At 42.6% G+C, this 15,177-nt stretch overlaps 1 protein-coding gene across 3 annotated transcripts in view; it reads left to right on the forward strand.

Moving 5' to 3' along the window:
• jarid2b (jumonji and AT-rich interaction domain containing 2b) overlaps nucleotides 1–15,177 on the forward strand; it is a 106,893-nt gene that overhangs the window by 73,184 nt on the left and 18,532 nt on the right. For all 3 annotated transcript variants that reach the window (XM_026155637.2, XM_026155636.2, XM_080296585.1), the window contains exons 5-6: nucleotides 9,591–9,803; nucleotides 12,666–12,910. In XM_026155637.2, the coding sequence (XP_026011422.1) occupies nucleotides 9,591–9,803; nucleotides 12,666–12,910 (458 nt within the window). The remainder of the gene's footprint in view (nucleotides 1–9,590; nucleotides 9,804–12,665; nucleotides 12,911–15,177) is intronic.

Here is a 15,177-nt window from a genome sequence, read left to right on the forward strand (position 1 = left end):
CATAGCCCTGATTTCCCTTTCATTTTGATCAGATTTTTAGCTTTTTTTCTTTTTCTGTAAGCATTAAGTGACATTTCTGCCCAGAATATCTCATCAGTGGTGATTTCTGGGGTGTGACCCAGGTCAAACGTTCAAGGTGTAAGCATAAATTTGTATTCTCCCCCCCCCCCCACCTTCTCCTCCTCCCCCTCCGTGTATCCACTGCAGTGTTGTTTGCTTATCTTATCTGGAAAACATTAAGCATCCACCCAATGGGTTCTATCCATCACTCATTCAGACAGCCACATAAAAGCAGTTAAAACATGAAAGATTTGAAGCGATAAAGTGAGCGACCCAAAAAAAAGAAATGTTGTGAAAGAAGCAGGACTCGTGTGTCAGTCTGTGTTGAGAAATTGCAGTTAACATGTTGTTGGTGCACCTTTTCATCCGATCCCAGCTTGTTTATTGACGCCATTTTGCTCTTGTGGGATTTGTTTTCCCTATGATAATGAATTGGCTGACTGCTGTGTGGTGGTGGTGTTGTTGTTGTTGTATCTGAGGAAAAGCTATTTTTAATTCCTCCATGGGGGAGCAGGGGGTGCTGGATTATTCTGATGCAACGTGGGAGTAACTGGACAGAAAAGTAACAAGAAACAAAAAAACAGCAACAGAGATTTCTATCTACTATATAGAAGGATGCACATCATGTATGCTCACCACCCACACTGTCTTGGGTCTATGTTCAATGTGTGTTTATCCCACTGTTCAGCTTTTTCTCCTGCACACAAACACACAGACACACACCGTAGCAAACAAGCCAGAGTGCGCAGTCCTTGCCTGTGTTCTCAAAATGGTGTTTATGTGTGGTCCAGGCCTGTACTTGGGCTGTTTATATCCATGGAGAAAGCCATTTGGGTGGTAGCCAGACAGTCTGCCTCTGGCCTTGTCTGCCTGTTGTAACAGTGTAGTACTGCTGCATACAAGGTGGGGGCAATACTGATGAGAGCAGAGTGAAGGTGTTCATTTCAAATTGAGATGCTCAGTATTTAAGTTACCCCCACAGTCAAAGTCAAAATGATTTGACATGGTTTCGATTGCTTTTGTTTTCTAAAAAATCAACTGAGTAATGTTTGACTTGGTATCAGTGTATTCACCGTAATTGTTGGCACACACTGCATCATTTATAACCCAAGTGTTCCCCAGTCTTTACAATACACACAAAAGAAAAATGCACCCGAAACTGCACAAACACAAAATCCTCAATAACTGCAGACACTTGAAAATCAATTTTTAATCTTAATCCTGATTTTTGGCCTCCCACAGTTAAATGAACGCGATCGACCGATATTGGAAATGCGTGCTCCGACAAAAGAACACAAAGCAAACGTAAATCACCGCCTGACAGCACGGCCGCATGTGCCAATCACAGCTGTTCCCTGCACCACGCAGCTTGAAGTTTCCTGGGCTAGTCCGGACCAGTAACACTACATTAACAGGCAGATATACAACCGATAACAGGCTGTCAAAACAAAAATCTAATGTCGCCAGTTGTTTGGAAATACTTGGGATTTAGGGCAAGAGATGTTAACTGTGAATAAATCACATGGAAAGAGTGCGGCTGAGTGAGTTGTGCGTGCGCCACAGAGCAACACAACTAACTTATTCAATTTCTCAAAACACACCACAAATGGCAGTAAAATGAATGCATGAAGGCCAAGAGAAACACACAGTGGTTGCTAGCGTGATTTGTCAAACGTCATCTTAGTCGTCCGTAGTCGTGCAGCGTATTCACGCCACTCACAAAGACACACTTATTCACCAACACAATCGCATTTGGTCAAAGAAAAGAGCCCATTAAACGAGGGGAGCGTCGAAGGCTCTGTGGCAATGGTCAACATGGTGGACAAAAGAGACGTTATCTCTGTGCACAGTTATTTTTCCAAAACTTGCGCTGTATGCAAAACATTACAGTGGAAAAAGGGAGCGATCTCACAGCTGTCAAGTACTCTGCTTCAGGTTTTAGTCACATCCATCGAGCAGGTACAAAGAAAGAATTATTTTGCTTCTGGGAGAGGCAGTTAGGCAAGGTAAACAAACACCTTATTTGTCAGCAGAGATGTTCTAATTAACAGGAGAATGTAGAAAAATGTGATGGCGTTCTGTTGATTTTAATTTGTGTTCAAGTTTTGAACTGTATGTTTTTCCTGTAACAGACACCCTGATTTAAGTAAAAAGGGGGTTTCTAATTTTATTGTGCAGCATTTGTACATTAGCAAGAATGTTACTGAAAGCAGCGTTATAATTGTGATTTCAATATAGATCAAAATAACAATGACTATCATTTTGGCCATAATGGTGCTTTTGCTGCCATGCTCACCTTTTTAATGTCCTTCTCTTGCCTTTATCTTGCCTTTGAAACCTATTTAACCTTTTGCCCAGTAATCTTTAAATTTTAACCTATAACCAAGCTTATAGAAGCCCTGGAGGCCAGTTTTCTTAATGTTGAGTGTATGACATGCACCCTGCTGATGGGCTATAAATGATATAACAGCTGTTTGAGTAGTTTCACCTTTATGTGATTCATTTGGGGAAGATGTCATTTACTTTATTTGCTTCAGTGAGGAACAAACACACAGTAATGCACACACAGAGTACACACAGTACCGAAGATGAGCTTAACGATTAGGGAGTAAATTAATAACTGTGTGCACACACTATTGCAAATGAGTCTCTTATGCAAGACTCCTGTTTTTTGTAATTTCCTGTGCCTGTGTGCGCGTGTGAACGCTACAACAGCGCTTAGCTCTTTGCCCTGTGGGCTTTCTCCTCTGCCTGCCAGCCCCAGTGTGGTGCCTCTCCTCAGGTTCAGTGAGGCCAATCCATCCACTCTGCTTACATAACCTCCCAGCTCTGACCTAGTGAACCAAAGACCTCAGAATCCCCATTTGTGATTACACATGTGAACCAAAACCAACCGAGGAGTTGTTCACATCTGTTTTTTTTATTATAAAAAAACAACAAAAAACAGCTAGTTCTAATAAAGGCACTTTATTGGATTTAAAGGATCTTTATCTTTGTGGCTAGATTGTTAGAATTAATAATGTCTGTGTGTGTGTTGGTTTTTTTTGTATTTTATTGCCAGAAATTGTTTGCCAAACTAGAAACACATTTTCACTGCTTTCACTCGTCCGACTGCTTTCAAAGAAAAAGATTCAAGTCTGACAGCTACTCGTGTGTTTCTTAAGTGCATTGCTGCTGTGACAGCTGTGTTTCCTTCAGGGATAATGCACTTTTCTCTCCTCCAAATGTATGATTGCTGTTTTGATTTAAGGCCTGGAACGATATGTGTGTGCATACATTTGTGATTTTCTTTTCAGTAATGACTCTGTGGAGGAGTTCCTCATGCAACACTCACGGAGTCTGCTTTTCTCTTCTAAAAGCAGAGCCGCTGTTTGTGGAGTTAATGGTTTAGCTGACATAAAGGAATGTCAATTGGAAATGTAATCCCTAATCCCTTTTCCCCTCTAAGAGAACGATGAAGAGTTTTGGCACAGCTCAGCTGTTGTAACTTCTCCTCACCGGAGGACCCGTGTTTACCTCCTCTTCCTACCTTCCCTTCAAAACAGCGTTCATACTTCCTGAACACACATCGAGCACTTACAACTAAGTCAGCACAACCACATGTCCCCATGGCAGCTAAACCCTCCTGATTGACTATTTAAATTGTCCTCATTGTTTCAATTCCAGTTGAGGGGACAAAAGAAGGGTAGCCAGAGAATGGAGGGTTTATAATTATGCCCCCCACCCAAGAGCCCCGTTAAAAATGACAATCCTAATAGACTCTTTCAGACCTAATTATGATTTGTCTGCGGCCGGAATGAGGTGGATGAAAAACTGGTGTAATTGTGGGATTGGGCACATGCCCTGTTGGAGATCTTGGGGAAAGAATGAGCTGTGTTTTCTCCACCTTGTGTGCATGGGTGAGTGTGTCTGTACAGTTTTAAGGCACTGATAGATGAGGGCTGTAAATGTCTGGTATCTGCTCCAGAAGTATTGTTGCCACTGCTGTGGTCATGCCAGTGGTCAGTATTGGATCACTAAATATGTTTGGCAGGCTCAGTCTGTGTAATTGTCCCTCCCTCTGCTGCTCTCCAAAATCCCAGACAGTGTTATTGTGGGGATCTTGAATATACTGGGCCCTCATTCACGCAGGCCTAGAGATCTGTCATTGACCATCTCTCAACCACCAGTCGGTGGGCAAGAAATGTGCATTCCCCAACCGGTTGCAAGCGGTTGCTGGTGGGTTGCTGGCAGGTGATTGCGTGAATCGGTGAAATGTGTTGGTTGCAGTGGTGAAGCGCAACTTTAAATTTGAAGACAAATGTTCTGTTTCCAGTTTGTTTCACTAAAGCTTGCATGCATCTTCCATGGAAACTATAGGCAACTACTGCAGATCTGCTTGTGACAAAAACAACTGTTAAGAGATTTGGTGCAAAATCATCATTTCAACAGATTTCATCGAGCGACGGCTAACAGCCCCTAGCAACCACACCCACCAACTAGGACTAGAATACGGATTTTTCTCTAGTGACCAGAGGCTGCCAAAATTACTGACGGGTCTCTAGGCCCATGTGCTGTTGTGACATCCCCTTGCTTGTCTGAACCTTGCCTTCAGTCACTATTTTATCATTTGTGGCATTTCTCTTCTTTCCCAGCACATCACCACAGCAAATTACAAAACAAATTTTTAGCCTTTGTTTCATTAAAAATATAAAGACTAAATGATTTGTGTTGAACTCTTAGGCTCTTTCACAATTAAACACGCACAGGAAAACAAGCAGCTCGCAACTGTTCAGTTGTACCAATCTGACATTATTTTATTTTTGTTTTGTTTTTTAATATACAAGCTAAATAGCTAGTCCTAACAATTATCTTACCGTAACCCCATTAAATCGGTTCACATAAAGATAAAAGTGTTTGTACATGTTCACCGGTTCATCTCCATTTGCCTGGAATCCAAAAACAAGCGCCCACCCCCATCTTTGCCCTTAGGTGCCCCTGTGGTCTGTTGCCGTTGGCCTGCTGACCCCTGCTTAGGGCAGTAAATTACAGCCATTTAGCTAATGAAGCAAGTCATTAGAAGCTGATTGGGCCGGTGTGCGTACCGCCTTAGTGTTTGTTTGGTCTACGAGACGAGCGTTTGCTCTGTCGCCAAGATAAACGAGGTGTGCATGCTCTGTGTTTGTTGGCGTGTGTGTTTATGGGGGGGCACTAGGGACAATTGTTGGTGCTTTTTGGATCTTGTTGGTTTGTGCATGCGGAGGTCAGATCCACGGTTACAAGCCAGAAAACGTGTAGCAGGAAAAAGTGCCACTGTAATTTTCCCATAATTGTCTGCATTCTGCTTCACATGCTCAAAACCACAACATAAACACTCACTGAACGTGTGTTGTCTTAGCTTCTTATGTTAGTTCTTTTGGAGTGTGTGAGCTGATGTTGAAATGCAGCATTACTTTATGGCTGAATGCAAAGACTGTATTAAACTATGTAGAACAGTTACTTCTGTCAGACCTCTGTACGAAGTTAGAGCAGATGAAACAGCAATTTTCAGGGAATCTGCTGCCACTACACACTTTTTTCCCTCCCTCCCTCCCCCCCTCTCTCTCTCCCCCCTCTCTCCCTCTCTCTCCCTCTCTCTTTCGCTCTCTAAGGGGATAATTAGAAACTGGCAGAGAGTGTAAAAAGTACGATCCAAAACACAACAAGATTTATTATTACCAGGCTTTAGTTTGTGTTTGGAAAGCTTTGATATGTGTGTGCTATTTAAACCGAGTTTTCAAAATAAATGTAACGTGACATGTGCTAACCACATGTCCTCTCGCCAGCCAATAATAGTCACTGCACTTTAAAACGAAAATTAATCTATGTTTAAAGATGTAGTACACGCTTCAGAAAAGGAAGTCGGAAAATTAGGATAATGATTTCAGCAAGTCTGCTTCTTTTTGTTCTCCAAAGCGAAAAGGAAGCCATCAAATCCGTGCCAGTGTAAGTTGTTGGTTTACAGCAATCTTCCTAAGGATTCTTTTTCTAAAGCATGCCGTTTACTCTGAGGTGATGGTTACATAAAGTTGAGTTCTTCAGGATGTAACAGTTATTAGAAAAGCCTAGCCTTAGTCAGGATATCATTTAAAGGGTGACTGTAATCTCACCTACACACACAAATGTTGAATGTATCCGGGCAGCTGTGAAGTAAATGCACTTTGTGGAACACTTTTCACAGATCAGATGAGAAGTATTTTATTAATCTCAAAAGCTGGGAAGTTCTTATGTTAGAGCAGCCAAAGCATGAAGAAGTACCTACAATAATATAAAAAGGTAAAAATACAATGTCAAAGGACAAAATAGCACAGAAATGTAACAAAAATTGCACCAGAAACTGAGTTCGATTGAGCAGAAACAGAAACAGAAAAAAAATTGATACAGTGCTGTCCAAAACTCGGACGGCTTAACAAAGAACCAATTATCATTCAGCTCTTTGTTACTAGCAGCCTGTCGCAAAAACACACCATTTGCTCCAATTTTCTGTACTTGAATCTACAGAAAAACCTCAGTTTGACGAGCATCAAATAGTGCTTTTGCACCTGCAAGGTGACTCCTTAAGAGCTCTTAAGGCTGAAAACCTGGCAAGTGGAGAACAAAAGAAAAACTGTCTACAGCAGATGAACAGTTTCTGAAAGTAACGTCCTTAAGAAATTGGGTGAACTTGAGAAATCGGATGCATCTCTCAGGTCCTGTGTCAGGTCTTTGCTGGGTATTCCCCCCCACACACACAGAAAAGTGTCATCAGATTTTGATCCACCATGCAATACCATCTGCAAAGCGTTTGATTGGTAACGGCTTCATTTATCAGCGTGACATTGATAGAAACACTATCAGTCATGGATTGGCCTCCCCAGAGCCTGAACCTCACTGTTATTGAAGCAGTGTTGGATCAGAATAGACTAAAAGGCAGCCAACATCCAAAGAAGAGCTTTGAATGTCCTTGATCCTGGAGAACTATTCCTGAAGACTACTTCAGGAAATTACAAGAAAGCTTAAATTATTATACATTATTGCACCTTTTTCACCTTTTTCCTCTCAAAATACAGAGAAATGAAGGGTGGTTCAAGTCTTTTGCACAGTACTCTACATATCACCAACACATGATTGCATTACTGTCACTCACTAAAACATTTTATCCGGCCTTTTAACACTTTATGAATTCCAAGTGTAATTTTCCTGCTAAATTATAGCCTGTCCAGAAAGTATAACACCTAATTCATCCACTGAATGTATTACATTCATAAGATGTAAAATGGTCTTACATATATTCAATATATTCTCGAAAAACAAGTGAGCTAATTAAATAATGTGCTTGGATAAATTTAGATCCACTATGTAAATTTAAGTAGGCCCACAGTTTAAGGCAGGCTATTTGAATTCAGCCTATTTTTCAGAGGATTAAGATTATTTTAATTGGTGTATAATCACACATTACTGTTCATTAATTGCCCGTTACACATTGAAACCCCTGAAAAGGGTAATAGACCCGCAGTGGTCGCTCATGCTATGTAATCGATTTAGTCATAAACGACCAACAACTTTGTACAAATCCACGGTTTCCTGATCGCAGCCAGATTTAATTAAAGCTGTGAGAATGTGGCATGATCACACATTTCCGTTAAGCACAAATCGACAATCGTAACCATGTAGTTTTAGAATTACATTATTATTACATTATTAAACTAATTGTACAAGTTAAAGTTAAAAATGTTAAGTGTGCCCAAGGTCACTCATGCATGTTGCATACACAAGCGTTTTGCACACGGGAGCGGTCGGTTTCCTTCACTTAGTTCTCAGGGGTTTATTACAATAAACAATGGGCTGTTCATTGTCTGCTCTGGGATCCAGAGTTGTACTTGATCTGTAGTATTGGTGAGTACCGATTTTTACAGTCCATGCAGTGAGAGTCCTCGGGAGAAAATCATTTGTTTCTTGCAAAAACCCAACCTCCCAGCGAAAGCCGATAAGATGCTTTGGCATTCAGTTTCTTTAGCTCGATTTCTCACCTCTGCCACCATGTCCTCGTGTTGTTGTTCTTAAACTCAATCCCATCTTCAGAACGAAAATGTAAGTGCACCAAGTGATGTGGTGATATGCTGGGACGACAGACGAACTGAGTACAGACTCACCCAAACATGCCTGCCGAGAGTACCTGCAGCGATAGGTGGAAAACTCATAATCTATTACTCATTTTTAGATTTTTGTATTTGTATTTGTGGTTTTTTGTTTTCTTTTTCTGGAATCAGTTCGAGGCATTGAGCGATTTCCTACTGCGCCTCTGTATTCGTAGACATCACTGCCGTTGCGCTCTGCATGCTTCCCTTCCCGTTCTTTATTCCTGCATGTGCATGACCGGCCCAGCTGTTTTTGCACGCTGATTTACGAGTACAACATTATGAGATTTAACAACATAGCTTTGGGCTTTATGACCTTTTTGTGAGAGCGATTGTATGTCTGCGTCGAGCTAACGGAGGTAATGTTATAGGCAACCCACTGCCAAACACCGTACCGAGTTAGATTTCTCAGATGTCAATGAAAGTGATTGAGTGTGACAGGAAAAGTAAAAAGAAAAAGAGAAAGTTGGTTTTCTTCTCCAGTAGAGTTGGAGATTGACAGTAATCCTGTTTGGAAGAGTGAACGCGACAGATTTGGGATTAGTTCAGCAGCTAGAGAGAGAGCGAGGGAACAGCGCTTTGTGGAAGAGTTACTTTAGAAACCAGAGTTAGATATGTACATTATATATTTCTCAATAAAACTGTCACCATCAAGAGCCTCTGTGGAAAGACGGCTTGTTGCGTACTTGCAGCGCTTCCAGCTATCTATAAAATAGTTGCTAGTCATCTCTCTCCCTCTCCCTTAGCACCGCGTGACAGTGCATTGCATTGCTACTGCATTGCTACTGATATTGCTAGAACCACAGCGGCTGTTGTCAAACTCTTTGGCCCAGTGAGAAGTTTACAAGACAATGGTCAGCTAACCCACTGACAATGACAGTTCTATAAATGAAGCTGATGGTACAATATCTAATGAACTATTGGGAACGTACTGGGGGGAGCGGGGTATATATGATATATGCATATATCCTGTCGTTCTGTCATCATTCTGACATTGTGCTATACATTTCCTTAATTGTGTTTGTGCATTTCTCCACTTGACTGTCGGCAACAATGGCACTGCTGTGTGCAGAGCAGTTTACAAAGCATCAATAAGCCACCAACTGGGATAATAACAGATGAAAAGCCCCATTATTCTTAAACCCCTGAGCAACTTCTATTTTTGCTATAATATTTCACCACTTACGTGCTGATGTTGATTCCCTTTATGACGTCTGAGATTAAAATGCACTTGGGGCTCCCTAATGCGTATTGTGGTGAAGTAGGACAGCAGACTGGCAATAGACTAAACTTCCAGTTGAGAGGTGTTCTTTTTTTTTTTTTTTTTAAATTATTTTTAAGTTGTAATTATTTCCTTGCTCCTCCCCCTACTAACCACCTCCCCTCTGCACTCAGGTTCTTCTGCCTTGCCCAGCAATATGGCCTACTTCGGAAGCTCCCAGGAGGAGGAGGACCTGGAGGAAGACGACGAAGAGGAGGAGGAGCAGGTGAGGAATGGAGGTGGCGTACACTCTGCGGGAAGCAGCAGCCAAGCCTCGGCTTCTTCCTCCTGCCACTCGACACCCCGCAAGGGCAAGCTTCCCGCCAGGCAGCCGCTTAATGGGCACGGTAAGGACGGCGTCAGAGTTCGGAACGAAGCACGTCGTGTATTTATTTATTTTTTTTCTATTACCAAAAGCGCATCTCCCGTCTTCACACGCTGAACGAAGGGGGAATGTTTTCTGTCGGTGTAACGTGCCTCGGAGACCCCGGTGAGAGGAGTTAATGGAGGAGAGAACGCAGAAAAATAAAAGTGGTGCTACGAGATGTAACTGAGGGAAGAGGAGGAAAAGATGGGGCACTCCAGGGATGGGTTTAATATGTACGGAGAAATGGAAACCATGGAAAAGCATCGAGTTAATGTAGGAGCACAGAATGAGTCGCGCGACAAAGAGCCTGATTTTTACAGTTCATGTCAGAGTATGTTTGTGTGCGTCCCTCTGCCCATGTGCGCATGTGAGCGATTTCCTAAGCACTGCTGTTTTGAACTGCAGAGGAGGAGGGGGAGGCACAGTCACATGGGGATAGTGGAGCGGCGCATCAACTCTTTCCACCCCAATTAACACTTAGCTTACTAAGCCCTAACAAGGTGTTTATGCACACACTGCAACAGCTGGCCAGGGCCCTTGATACACATACGCAGCACAGTTACAGCATGCCCCTTGGGGCAAATAGACATTTGGATGAATACACATACAGAGTTGTGCAAAACGCTGCAGAAATGTTACATAGAAATCTGCAAATTAACAAGTGGCTTTCTTATATGTTTTTTCCAATAGGAGTTAAATTTGGGTTTTAGCAAACTGAAACGAAGCATGACACAATTTCAGCAGTCTGGTTATAAATAGACTTGCAGCACAGCAGAGCAGATTTAAAAGAATCCAGAATATTTCTACTGTCCCTGTTACTTTATTTATTTGGTTTGTAACGTATGTTCTGACCCCCATTCTTTTTCACATCAATCTCGTCCTTTTATTTATTTTATTTTTCCCCTACAAACCATTAGTCTCATATAGTTTTCAGATATAAAATCCCCCCATAAAGGGCTTTGTATCTAGTTTCACATTTCCTCCATCCCTGACTTTCACTCCCTTCTAAGTCTGTAAAATTACCGCCAGAAAGGATTTGAAAGGTGAACACTTTGCTCAGCCCCCCCCCTCCCAACCCGGTCATCCTCTCAAGTGGAATGTGAAAGAGGAGAGAGACTACGGGAGACACTGGTAGGATTAAAAGAAAGCGGGAGGGAGAGGTTCGTTGATTTGCTAAACGTTAAACTCTCGCTGCCTTTATATCACTCGCTCCCGAGCAGTGCCGGCCCCTGGCGTTCTCCTATCTACGCGTACTTCCCCCTCATCCTTTTAAAAACCATCTGTAGCTGCAGTTTTAAACATAAAATATAGTGTGTATGCTACGCATGTGTATAAGTAGCACGCACGGTGGGGTAGTGTAACCTGTTTGAACAAACCCAGGCTTGTTCTGTGCAGGAGGACAGCTTATTCTTATCTCATATACAAACACTGTTTGCAAAGCACCTCGGCGCCTTCACTGTGATATGCTAAATAAATAGATAAGGGGTAAATCGGTAGATATACTTTGCAAGGGGACGCTCTAGATGAGGGGGGAGAGGGGGGTTAAAGACACTGCAACGGGCATTTAGTGTACACAAGTAGGTGTGAGCACGCAGTCAACGACGACCTGGTCGCTGCTTTGGTTAAGAGTGTTTAAGCTCGTGGAGGAAAAAAACACACGCTCACACCTCGGTACATTTTGTGGTATTAAGATTTGTGTCAAACGTGACACTTTAATATGCAGCTTGGGCCAATCTCCAGCAGGAGGACAGTTATATGGGCTCAATGGGAGGCGGGGGTGAGGGAAATGGGAAAATAGAAATGGCGACGCAGAGAGAGGTTTTATTCTGGGAGGTAGAGACAGGAAAGGCCTGAGATTGTAGGCCATTCATCAGGGCGCCATCCCTTCATTTCTGTCTCCTCTCTCTCTGGGCCATGTGCCATGTTGACATAGCTAAATTAAACAGCTTTTATTGGGCTCCGTTTCTTGCTTAGCTCACTTCTCAAAATGTCAGAATTTCTCCCATTTTTCATCGAACCACACGTGCAATGCAGCAAGCATGCACACGCTTGCACACATCAACACGCACTGCTGCTAAAATAAACAAAAAAACATGACATCCACCTACCAACTAACAATGACGCACCTTTCAGAATAAACGCATACTGTGCTGTGTGCGTGTTCGCGCTGCAGCTGATTTTAAGACTCTGTAAAACTTTAAAATTGAGCCTCATAAAAGCTGAAGAGAGAGCCATTCAATGTATGTTAATTGCCGCTCTCCTGTTGGGCTCGCTTAGCATCATCTCGGGGGTGGTTTATGTAGTCGAAGTCTATTTTGAACAGATTCATTGACACGTAGCACAAAGGCGTTTTCATGCCCACCTTAAATCATGCATATTTCACTGATTGGGGCGTATATGTTTGCCAAAAGCCTGTCACCTCAAATGTTTGTGTAGAGTTTTCTATGTGGTCGTTGTGGTTTAGTCCCAAATGGGTAAAACCCATTCTGCTTTTTGGCACAGGCAGATGCTAGGCTGAAAAGCATACTATATGTCCTATACATATATATATATATATATATATGAAGTATGTACTTTTGGAACTTTCCAGTCTCTGCAGTAGCTTAATTATTTAATTTGTTTGTTTGCTTTTGGCTTCCGCAGACTAGAAACTTCTACTCCAGAATCTGGAAAGCACAGAACTGTTTCTTCTCTCCTCTCTCACTCTGATTTTCTTTGAGGCATACGAAAACATAGATGTTGGCAGGCAGCAATTTTTTTTTTTAATTTATTTTTTTTATTATTAAGAATTGCAAAAGCAAAACACCTGATCCTCGTGTTTCATCTTTGCCCCTTCTTCCAGTTTTTCACAGCCACAGTAAAGCGGGGACCAGGGAGAGTCCGAGGCCCAAGGGCGGCGCTCACGGCAGGGATGCGCCTGCCCCGCCGCTGCCACCCCCTCCACCTCCACCTCCGCCCCTCCTGAGAGAACGCAGCGAGCGGGCAGAGGCGCGGGAGCACGCAAGGGAGCTGCAGGCTATGGCCAACAGTAGAGGTTCAGCCAACGGGCTGCCACTGAGGAGAACTTCAGAGGACCTGCGCAAGCAGGTAGTGTGTGGCCAGAAGTGCCCAGCGCTGGTCTCTCAGTATCGTGTCAGAGCTGTGATAGGCTGAAAGGAGATGGAAAAGAGTGAAAACAGTTCCAGAGATTCCCATTTTTATTTACCCATCTTCCATCTTTTTTAAATCTTCCTCTCTGTGGTTTCTCCTAACTGCTCCTGTGTCGTGCTTGCCTACCTTCTGATGTATTATGGTGTATTTGCAGTGCTTTCTTTACATTACCTCCTTCCTACTTTGCTCTTTTCTTACAGATCTTATTATTTTTAACACTTTTAATTCCTCCTCTGCTCCTCTCTTCTTCTCTCTTTGCCTCCCTTCTCCTCCATCCATTGTGTCTGGGAGAGTAATGATTGTGTTTTGGCCTGCTGCGACTGCAGCTATATTTAGTAGTGCTGGCTAGGGGCTGTGAAATCCTGCCTGCCTCTCCATGGCACTTAGCAGGTTTCAAGGAACCCCACAAAGTGAAAGAGGGAAAAACAGGAAAAGGGGAGGCTGGAGATGTCTTCAGCTTGATAAGTGTCATTCCTCTGGCCACGCTGGCTAATTAAAGGCAGGTGACTGCTGAGGCTCCGCATTCGATCGGCTTTCCTTTTTCGCTCCTGCTTCGTCTTTAACCCGCCATATTTGAAATGCCAGCCTTTATTTCGCGGTGGTGTTTTCTCGTTGTTCCACCGCACTGCTGCTGGTGTAAACACAGACATGTGCTTCAGGTTTTTAAAGTGGCTGGAATTGTCCAGCAAACCCAACAAGGAATTTCAATGAGAGTGACTGCCTGCCAAGACAAACTTCAGCCTCACTTACCCACCGGCCTTTGTTCTGCTGTTCTTCCTCTACTCTCTCCCTCGCTCCGTTTCGCACACTGCTGGCACCCAGTGTTATTCTTTTGCTTCTATCGCACGGTGTGTTTTGGTTTTCCTCATGTTCTCTCATTCAGCAATCCTCACTGTCTTCTTTTTTCTTTCTTTCTTTTTTTTTTTACCAATTTTCATGCTTCACTCTCTCTCTTCTCCTGTGTCAGACAGACTGATTTTGCCCTTGACAACATGGCTCCAATCATTTGGAAGGATTAGTTTTGTTTTTTCTTTTTCGCTCTCCCTCCAATTATCATGAACAAGTTGTGTGTTAACCATGTGTGTTCAAAAGACACACAAATTTAGACACATTACCAACGGTGACAGTTCAGGCTAAGCCATAGAAAAGGTCAAGTGATTTTTGTAGCAGTAAAACAAACTCTGTGGTTGTGTGTATTTAATCTAAAAAAAAAAAGGGTAAAACATGATCATAATTCAATTCATGGTCATTCTCACTAATTTAATAGCAGCTTGTATACACAGTTTAAAAAAAACAACATGATTTGATCCATTTTAATAAAAAAAAAAAAAAGCAGCAGGACTGACTCCATTGTTTGGAAGAAGACTCTTATTTAGTTTCTCCGCAGTCTTCAATTAACCTCCCTGAAGGCACCAACTACTGCAAGCCACACTGTGCAGCATGGATAATAAACTTGGGTAGGGCATAGAGTTTGATGAATGCAATTTGCAATTCTGAATACTGAATATGGTCATTCCTCCACTATTTATTCAAATGCCCGTGTTGCATTAATCAGGGCATCCTTTCAAGCAAGCTCCTATGAGCCGGTTAGTAAACTGTACGTTGTTGGTGCTGGGCTATTGTGACCTTTCTTCAACTGCTTAAAAATCAGCCTGACCTGCCTGGATTGCGTTGCTTTGCAAGTGACAGGAAATTGAAGACTTAAATCAGATTCATGCCTCACTTTTAAGGTGTTCTGGTGGTTGCATCATAAATCACTCCAGCAAAGGAGACCGTTTAGAGTTCAGAATAGGATTTAACCCACCAGTTGTCATTGCATCACAGGAACATTTGATGGATACGTTTGTACGCTGCGTATCAGACATTCAGCACTGTCTTTATTTTGAGCAGCCATAAACATCAGAAAACACACAAGATGACCAAATCTCTGTATGATCAAAATGCACACACACACATTTTTATGGACTTACTAGAACACACCAATTTACAAAAAAGTAAGTAAATAATTCTGTGCCTGTCAAACACAATAATCTTGCATGTAGGGCCGGATTTTCTGCCTTCCCCTGCGTCTCTTTCTTTTCCTTTCTTTTGTGAGTCAGCAAAGCTTTGAAAGGGTTAAACTTTCTGCTGTCTTATTCTATCCTCTGGCTGGCCTCCTCTCGCTGTCTATCTCCCACCCCACCCCCGCCTTCTCAGGGCCTGCT

This window comes from Astatotilapia calliptera, chromosome 22, assembly GCF_964374335.1.
Source record: "Astatotilapia calliptera chromosome 22, fAstCal68.1, whole genome shotgun sequence".
Classification (NCBI taxonomy): Eukaryota; Metazoa; Chordata; class Actinopteri; order Cichliformes; family Cichlidae; genus Astatotilapia; species Astatotilapia calliptera.